This window comes from Cyanistes caeruleus, chromosome 3, assembly GCF_971803275.1.
Source record: "Cyanistes caeruleus chromosome 3, bCyaCae1.hap1.1, whole genome shotgun sequence".
Taxonomy (NCBI): Eukaryota; Metazoa; Chordata; class Aves; order Passeriformes; family Paridae; genus Cyanistes; species Cyanistes caeruleus.
The window spans coordinates 30045864-30067147 of NC_141703.1; the positions used below are offsets into that span (position 1 = coordinate 30045864).

Below are 21284 nucleotides of genomic sequence, written 5' to 3' on the forward strand. Positions count from 1 at the left end.
ATTACTTGGAAAAAAAAAGCCAAAAAACTGTCTTTATTTTGCATTATTGATCTGCTTCCTAAAAATTTGAGAAGCAGATTTAAAACAGCTTTCATTTAGCAAGCAACATTAAATTAGAATTTGTTAACTTTCCAAGTTAGTTTCCTTTTCAGTCACAGGGTTTAAATATAACAGCAGCTACTCTAGTATCAGCTTAAAATTATAGTTCAGTAGACTCCATCCCCAGCTTCCCCAATACCTGGCATCTAACGTGAAAGCTACTCTGCCATTGTGCTATAGAAGAGGCTATTTAGTTTAGAATATACATAGCAACTGCCCATGCAAATTCAGAAGTGAGAAGAGATTGAAGTTTTTTTTATTTTTATGGAAAAAATGTGACCCTCTTTCCTCAGTGGAACATTTTTACAAGCATGTAAGGTGTGGTATTTCATCTGCTGCTGGCATGATTCTGAAAATACTCAGTGGTCTTGGTAGGGAAGAGTACTGCTCTGAGCCTACAGCACACAACTTCATTTCTGCCTTGTAAAGACAGGCCTTTAGCTGTTTCTAGCCATCAAGACAGACTTTCCCCTTCTCACCAAAACCAGAATACATTGTTAGGAGCTCTATATCCAGCTCCTAGACGATCATACACGGTGAACAAAAGGTAAAACAAGGAACATACTTACCTTGGAACAAGTTGACTTTAGTTATATACAGACAATTTTGGACCCAAAGTCAGTGAGTGCCAGATTAATACTTAAATTTGCTGTGAATGCTAAGTATCATTTATATTCTCTCTAGAACTAGAGCCTGAATTTCAGGATATGCATATGACATACAAATTTTAACCACAGTGAAAAATAGTGTAAGGCCTAACACATTTTACAAACTCAAATGTGTATCAGAAAAAGCCTTATTTATTGTCCAAAATGCTATTTATAATGTAATTAACTTAATACATAATTAATCCAGGGACTGAAGTTTAAAATGTACAAATAAGTGGTATAGAACAGTCATAGGAGTTTTTTTTTGCCACTGACAGTCACTTTATTTTGACATTTTTGTTTCTGATGGATTTTCCCCAGTGTCCAGTGTCTTCAGCAATCTGAAAAGGCCAGCTGCTTCTCGTATCCGACTGAACTCAATGCAGAATGCTTGCACTTCTATAAACAAGTCCTGTACATTAATAATTTTGTTTCTGATTAAAGACTGAAGAAAGACACAAACAAGACGGACCAGGCGGTTCTGAAACATAAGAAAGATGGTTTAATAATCCAAGCAAATGTTTGCAACCAGATCAGTTAAAGGACTGTTGGCCCTCAGCAGTACAAGTGAGGTGTTTCAGGAGCAGTTCAGCTTCAGCAGTTACTGTGTTCCTAAACTTTGTACATGCTGCTCTTTCTCTTACATTTCCCATACCACTATTATATTTTAAAAATTGACTGCTTTATAGTTCTTATGCTTCTGGATGCAGGAGCCTTCTCAGGATTAATCCCATGCACAAATGAAGCACCAGATCTACCTATCCACTGTTCTTAAAATTTATTATGTAATCTCTGAATAAAGGCATATAAAAGATAATAGCTAAAGATTATGTCAACATGTCAGTCTTGCTTAGTCTTATTTTCTACAGTAACACCATAAAGAAAATAGAAAAAGTTTCACATTACAAAATTTCTTATCACCACTTCATCAAGGAACCCCAGATAGGAAGTGACATCAACTGAACTGATTCCAAACTTCCTTCATGGAATGTGCTCTGCTGCTGAATCAACAGATGACCCTTTTGCTCTGTATTAGAAGAAAAACAATTGCAGGGACACCTAATCCAAGAACTCATGGCTCATTTCCTGCCTGATCCAGTGAAAAGACAGGATCTTAAAAGTGTTCCTCTTTCTTAAGACCTACTTAGGCAACACCTTGAAGAGCACAATGGGAATTGGAAGTGAAAGCTTAGGAACTGGCACTTAAAATTCGTCATACACAGACCCAGTCATCAACCATCTGTTCAACACAGAGCGCATTCTTCCCAAGCACAAAACCAGGTCTTCATCATTAAAGTGCTTTCATACTTCACATTGTGAGAAAGGCTTGCATTCAACTCTTTCTCTAAAAGCAATTATATATGTGAACAATGTTTACTAGACAGAATCGAGGGATGTGACAGATTAAGTGTCCAAAGCATTTCAGATTATTTGACACTGAAAACAAGGTATCAGCTATTTTTCCAGGAACTACGCTTATTACTGCAAAATTTGCTACTTATAATGAGAGAATTCAGAGACTGAACAACTTATTTCCTTCACTGTGATCAAGAGGCATCACATGCTTTCTCTGCAACACAAATTAGTTACACGAGTAGTTTTAATAATCCAGGAACATGAAACTCGGCAAAAGAACAAATGCAAAATTACTGGCTGACTCCCAGTCTCTGAGGATCATTTCCAATAGTAATTCTGTACCATGCTTTTCAAACAAAACATCTTGTGTCTCAGCTGCTGTGAGGCCCCATACACACTAAAAATGTTAGATGTCAAGCTGTGTGTGCTGCTTAGTGACCAGGATATGTTTCTTGACCCTCAGAGCTCTTTTTTGTTCCCTGTGTGCTGAAGCACAGCTACTATGTGGTCTCAGCAGCCCCACTGAGCAGTGTCCCACTCTGGACATACTCTCAGCTGCAGCCCAGTTCAGCTGCTATTTTCCTACTCCACTACCAAATGTAATAGGCAGAGCTACTCAGCAGGTCACAGATCAAGTCACCCATGTGTGTGTGTCTGGCAGAACCACAAAGCAGAGAAGCATCAGCAGCCACCAAAAGATAATACATGAAATGTCATCTGAAAGGGATTGAGAACATGGGGGGCTTGCTGCTATCTAAAACCACGTTTCAACGCTATTCTGTGCACACAAATTTAATTTCTGTAGCTTAAGGAGACAATAGAGCTGGAGAAGACACTAGAGGATACCAAAAAAAGCTTAAAGGGAAAGGAACAGTTGTCTTGCTGCAAGAGACTAAAGACATTCTAGTCCTTCAGTATCAGGAAAAAGCTAAGGTAGGACTTGGGATTCAAAAAGCCTAGGAGAAACTGAATACAGAACTGTTTTTCACCAATGACATACCCAAGAAAAGTTGTACTAGGCACCTGGTGAAACCAACAGATCAGTTTAGGAGAGAAGAAAGTACCTCTCACAGCATGTAGACCTTCTGAATGCCAGAAGGGTGCAGACCTCCTCAGGTTTCCCCTGACCCTCCCTGGTCAGGGATCCTTGGAGTGGCTACAATTTTTTCAGTACCAGCATGCAAGTATGACAGGCTTGAGAAGCAGAGAGCATGGTGTTAGAAATGAGATCTGCAAGCTGTTATCAGTCATGACTGAAAGGGGAGACTTCCTTGTGAGTTTTATAACATCACCTCAGGGGTCTGGAAGTGGCTGGCACACTTGGTATAGAAGAGAAACTTGAAGCTTAAAACTAAGCCGAATGCAAACTAATACCGGGGGTGAAGAAAAGGCTCACAGAGTGATAGATGAACCTTTTGAATGTAAGAACCCCAGTCACATAAAGTTTTGCCAGGAAGAAGCTTATGATGTCTACACAGAACAACAGGGAACAGTGATTTCCTGTGAAATCTTTTTTAAAAAGTGAAGAATTGTCTATTAAACTCTGTGAAGAATTGCAGTGTGTTCGGCAAAAAAGTGCCTTTGAAATAAAAAAGCAGCAAAACAGAACATTTAATGCTATCAGCCTTATTAAATCATAGCACATATTTCACAGAGCATTATATGGGATACCTTTTCCTAACCAATTTATTGAAGCACTCACCTGCATATATTTGTCTTTAATCTGTTCACAGGTGGAGATACAATTGGAGATATAAAGATGAATAAATTCAGGTGGGAGATCAACTGCAGTAGTAAGCCTGTTCAAATAAAATATATTCAGTGGTTTATGAAGCCATAAATCTAGTGTTTCTGTAGCAAAGCAAATCCTAACAGTTAGACCTGTGATATGAGTTAATTCCCAGACAGCTTCCAGACATATTTCTAGTCATTCAAATTTCTTAAGAATAACTTTTTTTTAAACTCTGATGTTACAGAAGCTAAGTTAGATTGGTTTCTAGTACATCTGGCATTTGAGTTGCCACTGCTTCTTAACCAAGAGGGCAATACAGCTCCCTTAAGATAAGAACATGCACTAAATGGAGAACTGCCACAAGGTTGTAACAGAATCTGACCAAACTCAAATCAGTCCTATCTGAAGGAGCCAAAGGGGAACAATAGGGAAAACAGTGAAGATTGGAGTTTCAAGTGGTTTCAATTTTTTGTCTTATTTCCCTTTACAATCATCATCTCCCTGTTTGACAGCTGCTTTGCAGCCTGATGAAAGTTGTTCCTGTGGTAGCTATGCTGTGGGAGAACCAGCATGCCTGACTGGTGGTGTAGCTCTCCTGGACACAGGTAAAAACTCTTCTTTTACCACCCCTTCTGCATGTTGCAATCATTAGCCCCACTTCAGGGCAGTAACTGCTGTCAGTCTGCACCAGTAGGGAGGCATTTATTTCAGGAATGTTCCTTTAGTAAGAAGATATTTAAGGTGCAATTCAACTGCTTCAAAAAGTCTGCTGATTGAGGTTTATTTAGTAGCTCACATTCAGTAATTGCTAAGAAATAGAAGAAAGTAAGTGGAAGAGATGTATTTCTGTAAATTTCTGGGAATTAGCTGTCTGAAAAGCTTTCCCATTTAAGGGGCTAGTATTCTGTTAAGAAAATGAGTTGTACATATCTGCAAAAATTATTCTCAATGAAAAAAGGACATGAATGTACAGCAGGGCAGCATTGAACAACAGCACCTTTTGTTTGCACCTTAAGCTGCATCAAGAATGCAAGCTGCAATTAAGCAGATTAGCCGTTTGCAGAGGATTCTCTCAATAACTGCCCTTTGTCCCACTGTAGTCTTCCATCTCCCACACACACGCCTCAAGAAGGATCAAAATTAACATTTCCAGATAATAATAAAACAAAACTGCTCATTTTACATACTCAATGAAACCTTATTAGATTTTAGATCGTACGCACCGATTTACAACTTCCATTGAATGTAAGGACATGTCCATGTTGACCAAGACAGAAAAATACTCTGTTATTTGACTAGACTGCATTAGTTTCAGCAACATTTCTATAGCTACTAAAGGATTGTTTTCAACCAGGTCTGGCAATTTGGCAGGAGTGAGACCAATATGGTAAACAAGCTTGGGGTCTTTTTCCAGTTCTCCAAGGAGCTGTGAAGAAGAAAATAAAAATTGTCAGTTGATTTTACCTCAACTGTTCATGTTACTGCTTGAAAAAACTGCTATAATACATCTAAGATCCAGAAGAATGATAACCCTTTAGATTTAGGCTTCTCTGAAGCATTGGAGGGCTACTTTAAAATTTTTATGTACAGGCAACTGTGTCTGTCCATAAAACCTTTACTAATGCATTTAGGAGTCTTTCATCAGTGGGTAGCAAAGAAGGGAGTTAAAATTCCACATGAAAAGTTTCAGCCTCCTGTAGTTTCCTGTCCAGTAGAAGGAAATCTCAATTTCAAGTTCACTTGGCAGAAAGAGTAGGGCAAATAAAGCTGATTTTATAGTGCCAGCATGATTATGAAAAAAGCCCACTGAAATCAGGGGTAATACTATCAAACTGAGGGAAAAAAAAAATTGTTGTTGGTATTTCTGAAGTAATTATTTATTAAAAACTTTCTCAGAAGCACAAGCAACTTAGTTATACAAAGATTTCTCCACACAAAAAATGTCAGTGCCACTCCTGTTCAACTGTAATTACATCCAGTCAATGGTATGAACATTATCTTTCTATTCAGACAAACCCAAGTCAAAATTCTTGGATTTTTGCAATTTAAAGGTTTCCTGAATCCAAACACAGATCAAAGTGCTCAAGGTTTTCTAAAGCTCAGGAGTTAATAGTTTCTTAGAGAATCAGTTCAGACAGGCAAATCCATCATCCTTACCTGTGTCTGCTGTGGGGAAGTCAAAGGACTTTTAAAAGCTTTTGCCATGATTCTTTTTATCTCAACTCCAGTGCTGTTCTTAACACACATTGACTTATCCCACTGAATTGTGTGATCTGGTTCAATTGGATTTAGCCATGCCAATTCATCCTCACATATATGGAGTGGAGGCGGTGGTCGAATAAACTCAGGTCGAAAGTGACCTAAAATGGCAACAATGTGAAATATTTTCTTAAGCTTTGGATATTCAGTTCTGTATCAGTAAAAAACAGAAGACACCCCAAAAGCCCCTATTTCTTTAAGCTATTGTAACACTGAGAACAGCATTACAATCCTATTTGCCACCCGGAAAAACATTTATTTATGATTTTCAGCGATACCATTATATTTGCCTTTTTTTCCTCTTGATTCAGATCACTGTGTTACTGATCCTGTGGGTTTTTTTTCCTTTCCACACTACCTGCTTCCCTGGGAAGTGTTACCAGCCAATGCAGATCTCAGTGCAGGGACTCTTATTTGTTATTTGAGAGATGACATGGGTGAGGGCTTGAAGACAAACTCCAGATTTCTCAAAGTCTGTAAATGTGAACACTAGAATCTGATCTAGAGACAGACTGATGAAATTTCACACTTTTCATTTCATTTCACCTTAACTTCCATTTCATGCCTTGAAAATACTTCTGAATTCCATTACATTTTATCTAAAGTATAATAACACAGCCTGTTATGAGTTACAGAAACAAAGATGTGTAATGAAATGCACATACTTTCTATAGGAGGCTTTGGTCCACTCACTAATGCTTCTGTGATCTGGGAAGCAACAGAGCTATCAAAACCAGAGTTGGAAGAATCTGGGTCAGGATCACTGAGAATGCTGGGGAAGCTGGCCTTGCTCTGTGTTGGCAACTCGGACTGACGTTCTGAAAGAAGAATATTAAACCATAAAATTGGAACAGAGATGCCTGGAATACTAAAAGTAGTGGGAAACAATCAGCTTTAGAAAAGAACTGGCTTTAAAAAAAAAACAAAGCAGATAATATCAACATGAAATTTAGTACAGTCAGGCAGTCAGCAGTCTGAGTGCCAGCTGACAGGCAAGACACAGAGGCTATGCAGTAAGGATAAAGAAGAAATAGATGTTAGTTAGTCTGAAAAGTAGTCTTGTCCTTAGAAAAGGCACATAACTGATGTAATCTACATCTAAAAGCAGCACATTAGTAGGTTTGCATGCTACTCCTCAAAGAGTTCACATGGCTGTATCTCATTTGTAATCACTTCTCAGAGAAGGAAAGTGAAAAATCTACAATGATCCATTTGCAGATGATAATGGTCATACTAGACCTGAAGTCAGCTATTCAAATTTACCCAACACATTTCTGTGGCATTGCCTGAACTCCTTGCAGATTCACTGTCAAGCCAGAATCAGTAATTTAGTGGAAAACAACGGAGTTTTAATGGTTACGTGATTCTACAGACATCATCATTAAAGCAAACCTGAAAGGAGCTAAGTCATCCCTTTAGAGGCCAAATTACAGAACATAAACAAGTTACAGAAAAATAACATTAAGGTTAGCATATATACAGCTGAAGACTTGAAATTGGCGAAAAAGGAAAATACAGGCCTCATTGTTTGCACTATCAAGATTTTTATGTGCCCTTCTGTCAATAATCTATTGCTCTTCTGTGTCTGGAGACTTAATGGCTGATCTTCTATGTTCTCTGTACTATTTTGAGAGATCCTGTTTTCTATTGCTTTGGCAAAGAAAACTCCAAAGGACAAAAAGAAAAATCCCCACTACAGAATACCACTTAACATTCCTCTCCCCACCCTGTTAACAGAGAACACTAAACAGCAGATTACGCCTTAAGCAATCTGAAATCCAAAATTGCTGGTACCACACAAGAAATCCTTTGAAAAAGTTCCAGATGAAACTAAACACCACTCCATTTCCTGGCTAATTGAGTGAGTGCTCATATTTTGCGCACCTTAACACTTCTAAGCAAAGTGTTTACTTTGCTCCTTTTTGTGCAAACATGTCACAAAGCTCCTTTTTTTGCAATCATGTTGACCCTTCCCAGCTGCCCACATACAAACTATTTCATATGACTCCAAACAAATGTGCAAGAGATGCCCAAAACTGTGAGTGACAAGAGCATAAGGAGAATAAAGCTGTTAATTTTTTTTGGCTTTTTGTCCTACTTTATCCAACTGTTTCAGATAATGCAAACATTTGCATATATCCTCACTGAAGCAGCACAGCAGGGTATATTTTTCTACTAAATTTTCTATTAATTTCTATTAAATTTCTATCAATATTTTCAGTGATTTAAAAAACAAAAACAAACAACATTTTAAAGGCGAAGTCCAAATGAGCTGTTTTATAAAACATATCTTCTACTTAAGCAACTATTTCAAACTTCATCTCATAAGTACTTTCATTTAGCCCCTGAACAGAAGGGTTGATTTAACAAATGAAGTACAGGAGTCGGGGAGAAGCATTGGGTGTCCTTTTTCTTTCTTTTCATTTAACTTAAAACTTAAATCCATCATCAGTCACGGATTTGTTTGTAACCTCATAATCTGAAATTACTAGTGATGTTAGATAAGATGATTAGTGATATTTCACTTCACTGATTTGAGAAGCCTGCCTGAGCCCTCAGTTATATGCATTGAAGCTCAGAAGTTCAACCTCACTGCTTCAAGGGCTAAACCAACAGTTTCAGATAAGCAGAAGTAAGAATTACAACATGGTGATTTAACAGAAACTAATGTAGCATCTTCAACTAAGACACTTAAATTTTACAAAACTAATCTGAAAACAATTCCTTAGGTTCCTTTATGGAGCTTATTAGTCTATTTTTACACGTAAAAAGAAACTTTCTTTGATTCTTACAGAAAGTTCTGCATGTATTAAAAGCATTACTTTCATACAGGTCAATTACTCCCCCATCAAATAAGGGTTAACAGACAAACACTGAGAACACTTTGTGAGGAGACCAATCCTCACAACTAGGAAAAAATTACTTTTTTTGATAGGGTAGCATACCAGATGAACAAAAACATGTTGTAGGGCAGCACCAAAGTCTGAATTAGCTCTCTGCAGACCAAAAGGAAGAGAGAACAGAACAAGTGTTAACACTCATGCCCAAGATGCTAGATTCCAGCATTCTACTTTTTTTTTTTTTTTTGGCAGGGGAGGGGGGTGGGTGGTGGTGGTAAACCTTAAAAGCAAAAAAGAAAATCAAAAACAGAAAATCCACCATAGAGTTGCAAACAAATTGTCAAGAGAGCTCAGATTCAGAAGATAAGTGTTTTTCTTTTTTTTTTTACAAAAAAGGGATTGGGACAGATAAACTGTTAGGAAAAAAACATTAAAAGCTTTCAAAATAATTTCATTTGATTTTGCAGGTATGTGCTAAAGCAAGTCAAAATCATTCTGCTCTGAACAGCCCTTAATTAATCTCAAGGACCATACTTTTGAAAAGCTACCAAGTGTTATAGCTGTGACATTCTGTACATCCTGGGGAAAGGGTGTAAACAAAACACCTCAAACATTGCATCTTAGTGTTATCCTGCACCAGCTTCATCCTGCATATTGAATCATTAGGAGAAATATTCTGAAGATTAGTGAAAAAATCACAGACATTCCAAAACACAACAAACAGAAGAAGCATCATGATTTTAAAACAAGTAAAAGATTTATCTTTTAAGAAACTGATTAGAAACCAGACAGTTATTCTAGGGACCTGCAGCAAGAAGTCTGAGAAAGACAGCACAGAGCTTTTTCAGATGCAGCTGGTTTTGTTACATAACTTCTACAACTGCTTGTAAGCAATTGTGCACTTTTACTGGATTATATAAACAATGATATAAATCTTATACAAGCACCATTAATGACTTTGTATTCTACTTTCAGCCATCATTATCTTCTATTTTAAAGCAAAGTATGTGGCCTAGAGCACGCATTCACCCAACCACAGTTTTGAGGTTGCCCAGAGAAGCTGTGGATCCCCATCCTTGGAAATGTCCAAGTTCAGGCTGGATGGGGCTTTGAGCAACCTGGTCTATTGGAAGGTGTTCTTGTTTTATGGTCTTTTCCAATCCAAACCATTCTGTGATTCAATGATTTAATTTTTAATTAGAAAAAACTATTCAGAAGGCAAACACAGTACACAGGAGAAAACAAAAGCAAATTAAAAAAAACTTTGAGGCTTCTTAAGGCATCACATATGCCTTGCACTAAAAATGAAAAGTTACCTGAGGCTTCACAAAATTTGAATTCACTAAGGTATTCTACAAAATACAGACAGGATGAACGCAAGAAGGACCAGAAAAGTTTGTCTCACCCACAATGGCACGTTAGGGTATTCAATTTGCATTTTCAAACAATTTCCCAGTCTGGAAATAGCAGCTAAGGAGGACCCCCACAAGACATCTGTAGACTGTGAACAAGGGACAGTATATCACAGCTTTACCAGTCAATGTCAGAGTCGACAGGAAAAAAAAAAAAAAAGACAATACCAAGATACAACTGCAGGACATAGAAAGTCTAAATGGCGCCTGACAAATCTGACATTGTACAGATATAGAACTGGGATGGTCAATTTTCAAGCAAGCAGGTCTACTGGCACATACCTAGGGAGAAAGGAATTTTGTGTTTAAACTGGTTCCTTGTTCCCAACAATATATAATATTTCATATTAGCTCCAGATGTGACATGAACAATCATGTTCCTCCTCCTGTTCTCCTGTCAAAGGATAAGCATCACATTGCTTTTCTTTTCAAGCTAGTATCACTTTTCAGCTCTTGAACTAACACTGCACAGTCTAACTGTACAATAAACTAAAGATATAATTCTAATAGTCAATTTTCCACGTACAGATGAAGTACTGATATGTAATAGTAGTGCGACAGCTATGTTTGTTCTCTCATAAAAGAAATACTGCAAAGGGTGAAAAGGGATGAAAATACAAGAAAAGAAAGAAAACCACACAAGTAATTAAAATAAAGCAAATGAAAAAATCCACCAAAAATATCCCCCCCTAAAAAACCCATCCCTAAAAAACCCCACACAGCTTTAGAAGACAAATTTTCCTATACTTGCAAAATATTCCTGTATTTAGGGCAATTACATATATGCCTAAAAAACTACTTGTTAAGGAGGATAAAAGAATCAGGATGTAATCTCTGCCTGAAGTTTCTCTAAGTGCTTGAACACAGGCTTGAAGACCTTAAAGCACAGTTCAAACTTTTTCATATTCAGGACAGACAGGTGTTTTTTCTCAGGTAACCCACAGTCAAGTTCCAATGAGAGTTTCCATTCCTAAGAGCACCAGAGCCACAAACCTTCCTTACCTGCTAATGCCAGCTGCAGCCCACTGATGTCCACTGACTGGGCCATGTTCCCCACATCCATGGCAGCGATCTGCCGAGGAGTCTTCTTGAACAGCTCTCTAGGAGGGGCCAACATCAGTTGTGAAAGAAAGAATTTTTCTGGAGGAGTTATGGGAGGTAAGAAGCCTGTGGAGACACAGTGAAAAACAATCCGTGGTTTTTAATGTAGGAGCATTAACAGTTTCCACGCTCTTCAAGTATAACAAGCAAAACAAAGACAAATTAATCTGTTATTTATGGCAAGGCAGGTGCAGCTGGAGAGTCTGTGTGACACATACAAAACCATTTTAATGCAAAATACACTACTATGTGATCAGTATTACACATCATGACATGCAGGCAGATGATGCTAAGTCACTCATGGTAGCTCATTCACACAAATTCCAATCCAGACAGAAAGCGAGCTATTTAGTATGACCTGGCATTGCAATTCACAGACTCAGAGAATGACCTGGCTTGGCAAGGACCTTGATCACCATCAGGTTCCCACCCCCTGCCATGGGCAGGGACGTCTGTCCCTAGACCAGGGATGCTCTGAGCTCCATCCAACCTGGCCTCGAACACTTGCAGGGATGGGGCATCCAGTTTCTCTAGGTAGCCTGTTCCAGTGCTCCAGCCCTCCAACCAACCTGGTGGCCCTCTCTGTAGTTTTCCAACAGGATATTTTTTTTTAGGAACTGCTTTACTCAACACTGCTAGTGTCATCTTTACTGGATAGGAAAAAAAGTGTTTCACTGTCATGTATTTCTCTCTAACAGTGTTGTTTCAGTTTTAAGGCTGTTGGAAGCCTCCTATCACCTCCAGCTTTTTGTGATGGCTTTCTCAAAAAAATTTCCGTGTTATTACAGAACCGAATAGGTTGGAAAAGACCTCTGAGATCATCGAGTCCAACCTGTGACTGCATATCACCTTGTCAACTACACTGGGAAACTAAAGGCCATAGCCAGTCTTTCTTAAACACCTCCAAGGATGGTGACTCTGCCACCTCCTTGGACAGCCCATTCTAATGTCTAATCACCCTTTTTGTGAAGGAATGCAAGCTAAACCTCCAGTGGCTCAGCTTTACGCTACCTCCTCTTGTCCTGTCTGGTTGCCTGGGAGAAGAGGCCGACCCCCACCTGGTTACAGCCTCCTCTCAGGCGGTTGTAGAGAGCGAACAGGTTTCCCTCGAGCCTTCTCTTCTCCAGGCTAAGCAGCCCCAGCCCCCTCAGGCAGTTGCAGAGAGCTGTAAGATCCGGGCTAGCGGCCTGGCCGACACCAAGCCCAGAGCCGCTGGCCGTGCAGGATTCCCACCGCTTTCTCCGGGAGGGCTCCCGCTCCGCCCGCCTGCCCCGCTCCCCGCCGCACAGCTGGGACACACCTGAGAGCGGGGTGCGCTCCGCCTCGTCGCCGCCGCGCTCGGGCGCGGGGTTGAGGAGGTGGGCGAAGACGGCGGCGAAGGGGTTGGCGGCGAGGGGCTCGGTGCGGTACATCTCCCACAGAAGGTAGAGCGCGGTGAGGCGCTGCGCGGGGCTGGGCAGCAGGTCGGGCTGCTGCAGCAGCAGGACGAGCACGGAGCCCAGCCGGAAGTGCTCGGCCTTCCCGAAGTAGTGGTGGAAGGCGCTGGAGAGCCCCTCGAAGGTGCTGCCGCCCGCCTCCTCCGACACGATGCTCAGCAGGCTCGACAGCTCCTTCGGCGACAGGCTCATCCTGCCGCCCGCCGCCGCCTCGCCCGCCTCCGCTGCCCCCTGCGTGCCGGGCGCCGGGCTGCCCCCGCCCCCGGGCATCCGAGCGCGACCGCCGCCGCTCCGGCCCGGGCGCTCCCCGCCGGCCGCGCTTTACGGCGCTGCCGCGAAAGGCGCCGGGAGCGTTCCGGCCCGCGCTGCGGGGCGGTGCGCGCGCGGCCGGGTGGGCCGGGATTGGTCCGGGATTGGTCCGGGCCGCCAGACGGGGGCGGGCCATCGGGCCGGGCGGCGGCTGCGCGCGCTCCCGCGGGGGCCGGCAGGGGGCGCCCTGCAGCGCGCGGCGCCGGCTGCGTCCTCATGGCGCCGGGAGCCGCGCAGCGGGAACAGCGGGACGGGGCCTCAGGCGGGACCGGGCCTGGGGCGGGACCGGGCCTGGGGCGGGACCGGGCCCCAGCGCCGCCTCCCGCTCCCTGCACCACTGTGGGTCAGGGGCTTTCCTCCGGGCCGAGGGGCCCCTCGTGGCCGTGCCGTTTAACGGTGGAACAGCTACACCGTGGATTTGGTCCATTGGAGGGGCTGGAGCACAAGTCCTATGAGAAGCAGCTGAGGGTGCTGGGGTTGTTTAACCTGGAGAAAAGGAGGCTCAGCGGGGATCTTAACACTCTCCACAACCACGTGAAAGGAGGTTGTAGCCGGGTGGGAGTCAGGCTCTTCTCCCAGGTAACCTGCGACAGGACAAGAGGACGCAGCCTCAAGATGCGCCAGGGGAGGTTTAGGTTGGACACTAGGGATTTCTTCACAAAAAGGGTGATTAGACATTGGAATGGGCTGTCCAGGGAGGTGGCAGAGTCACCATCCTTGGAGGTGTTTAAGGAAAGAAATTTTTAAAACAACTTATCATTTCAGGATAGGAGAAACCTTAATCTAAAAAAAAAAAAAAAAAAAAAAAAAAAAAAGGTAAAATGTTCTTGGGACAGGAAGTGTAGTAAGCAAAATAGTGTTTCTGTGAGTACACTATATTTTGTGTACACATGAGTGTGTTGGACATTCTTGGGCTCAAAACTTATGTAATGAAGAAGTGAGAGTGTGTGGTACTAGTGCAGACTCAAATAAAATGAATTCTTGGCCAGATCTGAAATGGATTGCATTACACTCAGGGAGGAAGGTTGGGGCCCCAGCTGCCTTGGTGGGCCAGGGGGTCGATTCTGCAGGAGGTGCCTCAGTGCAGCACAGTTTCATGGTATAAAAAGAAGAGTTCTGCTTTCTCTCTTTGCAGAACAATGCCTCTGGGTGCAGGCTGAGCATATTCCATTTCTTGTAGATGGGCCTATGGAATAGCTATTGAATGGTCAATACAAGCATAAAATACACTTGTCATTTTTTATGTGTGACTTTATGGAAGAACCTCAGTAAAAATCATGCTTTGAATTCCTAAAGAGGATAAAGAGATTGGGGCTATACTTTAATTTCTGACTCCTAGCCCCCTTGTGTAACTCTGTCCTGTTGGCTCAAAAATGCTGATATATATTAGCACAGACACAGAGATTCCAGAATAAAAGTGACACAGGGAATCTAGTTTGGCAGGTTACCCTTTGCAAATGCAAATAAACCTTTACAAAATTATTTGGCTGTTAGGATGCAATTGGTTTAGTATTTAAAATAATGTCAGCTTTTGATGAATTGTAATTGTTACTGGAAAATAAGATCCACAACCAAAGAACAGTCAGATTTGATTTCCTGAGCTAAGGGCGAGGCTGTGCAATTTAACTGTAGAAGTTGTCTTTCCTTCTTTCCTTCTTAAAATTGATTACATTATTGTTTGCTATTGTGCTTTAGATGATGCATAAGATACACAAACTGCATTTCAGGTACTATTAAAAAAAAATCCTGATGAAGGATAGAAAAAATCAACATTTAGAAGGAGCAATAAAAGTATTAAAGAACTATCCAGCCAGTATTTTAGTTCCTTCTAGCAAAGGGGCTGAATACTCAGGAAACAACTCCCAACAGCCTATCTTCTATCCCCACAGTTCATTTAGGAAAGACACAGTAGGAAGGAATTAAATCACACCTTAAAGTCAAAGGGTGAATTAAAGCACTTCCAGATTGTTCTGTTTATTCTCATGAGACTTCTCTCTTGCACACAAATTCCTTTCCAGAGTAGTTAAAGTGATCCATCCTGTCTACAGTGTATTTTAAATAGCAGCATATCAGAGAAAGGAAGGAGAAGAGGCATTTTGTATACCTGTCTTCATGTGTATCTTTCTACCAACAGTTGAATGCTTTCTTCCTCGTTCATCTTTTCAATTCAAAATACAAGACAGGACCACCAATACAGAAACAGATTTTGTTATTCCTGGAGTAATCAACAATATTGGCATGCTAACAATGCCTAAAAGTCTTCCTGAGTAACTGTATGAGAACACATCTTCACTTGTTAATCAACTCTCTAAGCTGCCAAAGCGTCTTGGATACAGCTTGAAAAGCACTTAAGAAACACCAAAAATATCGTTGCATGAATGGCTTCATAAGTGCTGTATACTGAGTGGGTTAGAAATAAACATGGTCATTGCTGAATTCTTTAACTACCATGCATAATCACATTAGTGTAAATTAATGTTAGTCCACTCTCTTGAGTGTTAGGTTCCTTGAGTTTCAGATGCCACCAGAAGAGACAGAGCTTTGGCCCGATTAGCTTTATGGTGAAACTCCAACAGGGACATACTGGCACAGAAAAGCAGCATACAGTATGGCTATTTGCATACGTATCTTTGGATAGACTCTCCTTCTGACAAGGAAACTCTTTCCTGATCACTCAGAAACACTTTTTCCTCCAAAAACTATTTGAAGCAAAATAATATTCTCATTTGTCCTTTTTTTTCTTGCTCTTTTTTTTCAGACAGTTTTGTTGTGTGTGTGTGGTTTTTTTTAAATCCATTTGTAATTTTAAAATATCTAAGCATATGTTCTGTGTAGAAATATTCAGTCTGTGCATTGCTCAGGAACTCCACTGTGAACTTTAATTTGAGCACTCAGTGTTTTTAATTTGAGCTATGCAATTGCACATCAGATGCAAATGGAACTATTTCCGTTCCCTGGCTCCATGACTTGATTTATGCCTTATGGTTCTGTTTTCATCCAGAATCAATTTCATTAGAATCTTTACCTATGCAGATAAAATTGCAGGAGGAAGTGCTTTATGTTTAAGCTACAATTTTGAAATCCAGCTTCTGAAAGAATATTCAATAATTGTGAGATGATTAGAAAGCTTTTGTCCAGGAAGTGGGAGATTCAGGTTTTCTTCATCTCCCTCCAGGGATTTAAACTCCTGCCCAGACTATGGCTATTAGGAGTAGAGGGGAGTGTTTATTTCCTTTGGCTGAAGTTATTTTTCTTTGTTTACAGGCATTAAAGATTCACCACAAGAGGAAGGGAGAAAAAACAGGATCTGATGGATTTAATGAGAGTGTGATATTCAGGATGGTGGGTGGTCCGTGTTATAGTCCTGCTCCAGGAACAAGGCAAATGTGCAGAACAGCAATCAGGTGTAAAAGCATAAAAATGCACTTGTGAAGGGACTAAAAATCTGTTGTCCCTCTTGCCCACCTAAATTTCCAGCCATTGGGAGAGTCACTTCTTTCCAGTCTTTCCCTTTAGAAACAAAATTCAGAAATTTAATAAGGAATCTCTTAGTCTCATATGCATACTTTCATATGGTAATATACTTTCAGTGGCACAGCTTCACACATTTGTCTGTATCCTGAGTTCCATGTCATTCATTTCCTCATGTTCATGTATGTTTCTAACACTCAGTGAGCTCTTTCAAGGGCTTTCTATCCCAGTGCCTACAAAGTTTCTCTTTTGCCTGACTCTTTGTTTCCTTTTAAGTATGTTGCACATCCTCAAAGTGTCTTGTTATTTATCCCGTCTCCTGGTTTATGCTGAAAGCTTTTAAATACGTTTTAATGATGCATAACAGCAATATAATGAGCCTAATAGCATGCTATTGATTTTCATTTGAAACACTGACATTTGAACATTTCAATAGCCTTTTAACAGTGTGTATATTTAATGTGATTCAAAGACAAGGGAAATGCAACGCATCTCTTCTAAAAATGTCACATTCTCTATTTCCTGACCCTCTTTCCTCCTCTCCTGCAATCTTTTTGGCAATCATCCACATTGGAAGTATATAATTTTCAGTGTTTTAAAAAAAATAATAATGCTACTAATAATTATATTTTCTCATTCCATAATACTTGTTATGAGAAAATAAAAGGGAAAACCACAAATTTTCAGTATCCAGACACAGCTTTGCTTATCTGCTCTGATCACAATGAAGATATTAATGTTCCACATCCAGTGAGTGCTGCCAGAGAATGCAATGAGTTAGCTCTGAACTGACCAAGGATGCCCTCTAGACAGTTCTCACGCTCACTTGTTGCACTAAGAAACACAAAAAGATAAATGCCATAAGCAAACATACACATCAGCATAAGATAGCAGTTCCCTTTTGATGAATAACTCAGTAGTTAAATCATATGAAGGGTTTTGTTTCCAGGAGAGGTTTCTGAGAAATCAACAAGCAAGACGTGAAGCAGCCATACACTGCCCTGACCGGCCTGTGTGTGTGGCTACTTGGACATCAAATTAACAGCACCATTGCCAGGCTCTACTAACTGTATCATATAAGCATTTCTAGTGCTATATGTAAATACCTTCATTTTTCCAGTATTGTGACATGGTTTTTTTCAGAGAGTATTTATCAAAAATGAATACAGGTCAAGTTCACTTGACCTTCTCCTTCTGTCTCTTCACAGCATCATTCATATTCTTTGCCCATCAGTCACCTGCACAGCACCATAAATGCGCATGACCAGTCAAGATTTTAGGAAATTCAGCTTCTGCTCTGTGGGTTGATTGAACATAAGGTAATACATAAAGAAAGAGAAAAGCAAAGAACCAGGGAAACAAGAAAGGCCTATGATTTAGTGAGGTCTTCAGTTTGCTTGCTTTCCCAATGTATAGATTTTGGTTTGTAGCCACATCAAATAAGTGGATCATCTGACAAGTCATGACTCAGACCTCATTGAAGTTGCACATAATTAGACAGGGGTTTTGCTATCGAGCTTAAAAAAAAATCAGCTGCTTTCATTATCATGTTGTTCAGATGTTTATTCAGTCCTGTGGTTTTCTTTCAAGAAGATGATGCAAGTAAGATCAGGAATGAAATTTCTGAGAATATGTAAGTGATTTTGAAGTCTGAGATGCTTTTTGAATTATTAGTAATTTCCAAAATGCATCTTAAACTGAAATTATGATACCCAGTTTTCAGAGGTTACCTTAAAATTCAAAACTGTTTATAAAAAAGGTACCTAAGACAGGCATATACATGTTTTATTGTTAAAATGTAAGTTAAGCTCTCTTTCTGCCCATACCAGAGACTCTTCTAACTAGAAAAAGAAATGAGCAATCTTAGTGTACCTTGAATAGGTGGTGATATTAGTAAGTAACTCTGCTAAAGCAGTAGAGTGGGGCATGGATATTAAACCAGGCAGAGAAGAAATCTCTTATGCATATAGTAGAAAACAGAAGAAATTACTCTTACCTTTTATTTAAGATAGGTCACATGAACAGTTTCCAGAAGAAACTAATTCTCTTGGCTGATGGTGAAGGGATTGTAGAATGATGACCTCAGACATCTCATTTTTGACCTCTAAGTTAGGAGATCAATCCCATCCCCTGCAGAAGCAAGATCAAATTTGACACCAAGTTAAGGTTTAACTCCTGGTCAGAGCTCCTGTCATACCTGCAGGCAAGATACTTGCTCCTTTTCTGATCTTCCAATGGTGCATTGCATCCCTTTTTCCCGGATTGTGCTGGTCTTTCATATTTTAAACTTAAAATTCTGCAGGATGAGGACTGCCTCTAGTGACAGTCTTCAGTACGGCGATTTCTGGGACTGTGCAGTATCCCTGTAATGGAAATTCTGGCATGTCTCAGGAAGAAGGGGATTCCGTGCAGTGGCAGTGGAGGCAAAAACGAATGGGCAGTGCAAAACCAAAGGGGTTGTACAATGCAACTGCTGCTTTCTGCCCACCTGCCCTGGGGAGAAGTCCCCTGTGGCTCCTGCTTCTTGGCACTTGCAAGAATCAGAAGTTTCTGGAGGTTGTGGAACTACTTTGTTCCCTATCTCTTAAGCATGACTGTAAAAGCCCAAATCCCCAGTGCTGCTAGTTCAGTGAAACTGAAAGGTAGTAAATTCAAATCTCATAAACAAAAAGCATTTTGTATACAGCATGCATGTAAAGAATTCACTACTGCAGACTGTCACAGAGGCCATGGTTGTAAGGAGGTCTATGGCATTGTCAAAGATAACAAAATATCGAGAGTAAATTCAGGAAAGGAGAAATTCAGAAGGCGCATAAATGCTTCTTCGTCTTACACAATCTCTTAATGATGAGTGAGACCGTTTTGGGGATTATTTTCTCTGTTGTAACTTGTCTTGGTCACTATCAGACAGGAATTTCTAGACCATAAATCTGAACAAATATAGCAGTTTCCGTGTTGCTCATTTACACCTGACAGAATCTGCTGACCATAAAGTACACCGAGGGTTTGATCTGAAGTATATCATCTATCACTGATGCAGTAAAACTGCATTCATTCTGTGGGGCTCTGAAAAATTGCCCAATGGGTAGCTGGTTTGCAGAGATGGGTACTCTTGGGTAAGGTGGCATTGGTGTACAAGGCCCTGCATTCATTGCTCCACTCTCATATGCCTAAAAGAATCCCAGATTGTGCAATTCACACACCCCCTGCTCTTCCTTTTAATTCTTTGCTCAAAATCCAGTGCAAACTTCCTCTCTCATACTGACTATTTATAAGTATACATAGAAACAAATGTTTTGTAAAGATGTAAGAGACATTCTTCTTTATTCCCAGGGGCAAATAAAACCTTTTATTTTTAACCCAGTTTCCTAAGGAAATGAGGCTGATGCAATCACATTGTCTATTTGTCTGTCTATCAAATTGTCCCCCTTCCCCCCTTCCCTCCCCCCATCAACTTCTCACCATTAATTTCTCCCAGCCAGATCTGAAAGACAGGAAAAATTCTTTCAAAAGTGTTAAATGCACATAAGTTTTATGAAAATCAGTGGGTGGGCCAGAGGAGAGATCTTATCAGTTCCCTCATGGGAGGAGTCAGTTCTGGCTGAATTCAGTGGGTGGGCAGTGAAGGGCTGTCCCCTTAGGCATAGCTGTAACACCACATGATGCCTGTTGTCCCTTGATGGTGTAAGAACCATCAAGGAGTCACTGGGGTGCAAGTTCAGAGGTACTTCTGGAGAGGCTCTCTTGGATACTTAGCAGTATTTCAGGGGTGGAGAGAGAGATATGGTGGCAAAGGAGAAGGCAAGGGAAGGAAGAGCATTGTGAGACTTGTGGGATGTAGAGGGCAGAGCACACTTTAGGGTTTTCCTTATACTCCAAAGGGACTGAATGTTAAGGTCATATTCTGGGGAGCTTCTCAGTGGTGGCTCAAGGAATATGTTGGAGAAGAAATGCAAAGCCAGTGCTAGAGAAGGGGACATGAAAAGCAGGTTTGGTTTTCAGACAGCTTCTCTAACTTAGTAGGCATCTGCTAATACCTTCCTAACATCTTTACTGTGATGTTTGAGATTTTTTTTATTTTAATGGAGAAATTGGTAAGATCATTTTAGAGACTAAGCTTCCATAGGTTCCTCCCTATTTGCTACCATGCTGGTCAGCAGATAACATTTAAACAAAGAGATAAGGTCTCTTGTCATAGGTCTGGGAAGTAGCTTCTTCTGTTAGGGAATTCCAGCAAGTCAGTACTCTAAAAATACATTTAAAACAGTATTAGTGACATGCCTTTACTTCAGTTGTCCTACTTTCCTCACAAAACCCCAGCTACTAGTTTGCGAGATTCTTTCAAGCTTAAATCTGAAGTACCTGAGTCTGGAGACTACTGTCTTGCAAGGGATTCAGGATAGGTTAGTGGATATAGATGAGCTGAAGTTAAAAAAGCAGTGACTCTGTTCTGATGAGCAAAGTAAGTAAGAACATTCTCTTCTCCCCTTTCCACTTCACAAAAGAAGAAAAAAGAAAAAGGAAAAAAAACCCAAAACAAAACCAAAAACTACAGTCTTCTTAGATAAGATGACAAAGCAAGAATCTGTTGGAGCAGGGAGAGAGAGAGATGAGGGAAAGAG

At 40.6% G+C, this 21284-nt stretch overlaps 2 protein-coding genes across 2 annotated transcripts in view; one reads left to right on the forward strand and one right to left on the reverse strand.

Moving 5' to 3' along the window:
* Positions 1-881: 881 nt before the first annotated feature.
* CNOT11 (CCR4-NOT transcription complex subunit 11) lies at positions 882-13208 on the reverse strand. The gene is made up of 7 exons (XM_086880426.1): positions 12747-13208; positions 11348-11512; positions 6759-6911; positions 5992-6194; positions 5058-5260; positions 3805-3901; positions 882-1227 (listed from the first exon to the last, which is right to left on the reverse strand). Exons 1-7 carry the CDS (start codon positions 13150-13152, stop codon positions 1030-1032), a joined length of 1425 nt encoding a protein of 474 aa, XP_086736552.1. The 5' UTR covers positions 13153-13208; the 3' UTR covers positions 882-1029.
* Positions 13209-13369: 161 nt separating this feature from the next.
* The window catches only part of TBC1D8 (TBC1 domain family member 8), a 68826-nt gene continuing 60911 nt past the window's right edge, over positions 13370-21284 (forward strand). Inside the window, exon 1 of the mRNA XM_086880431.1 lies at positions 13370-13770. The gene's annotated coding sequence lies outside the window, so the exon portion shown is untranslated. The remainder of the gene's footprint in view (positions 13771-21284) is intronic.

Bases quoted from the DNA above. Each gene is read 5' to 3' on its own strand.
- CNOT11 (XM_086880426.1), bottom strand. From the start codon at position 13,152: ATGCCCGGGGGCGGGGGCAGCCCGGCGCCCGGCACGCAGGGGGCAGCG. The intron at 11,513-12,746 runs GTGTGTCCCAGC...GTGTCTCCACAG, and splicing joins GGAGCGCACCCCGCTCTCAG to GCTTCTTACCTCCCATAACT. The intron at 6,912-11,347 runs GTAAGGAAGGTT...TTCTTCTTTCAG, and splicing joins GCTGCAGCTGGCATTAGCAG to AACGTCAGTCCGAGTTGCCA.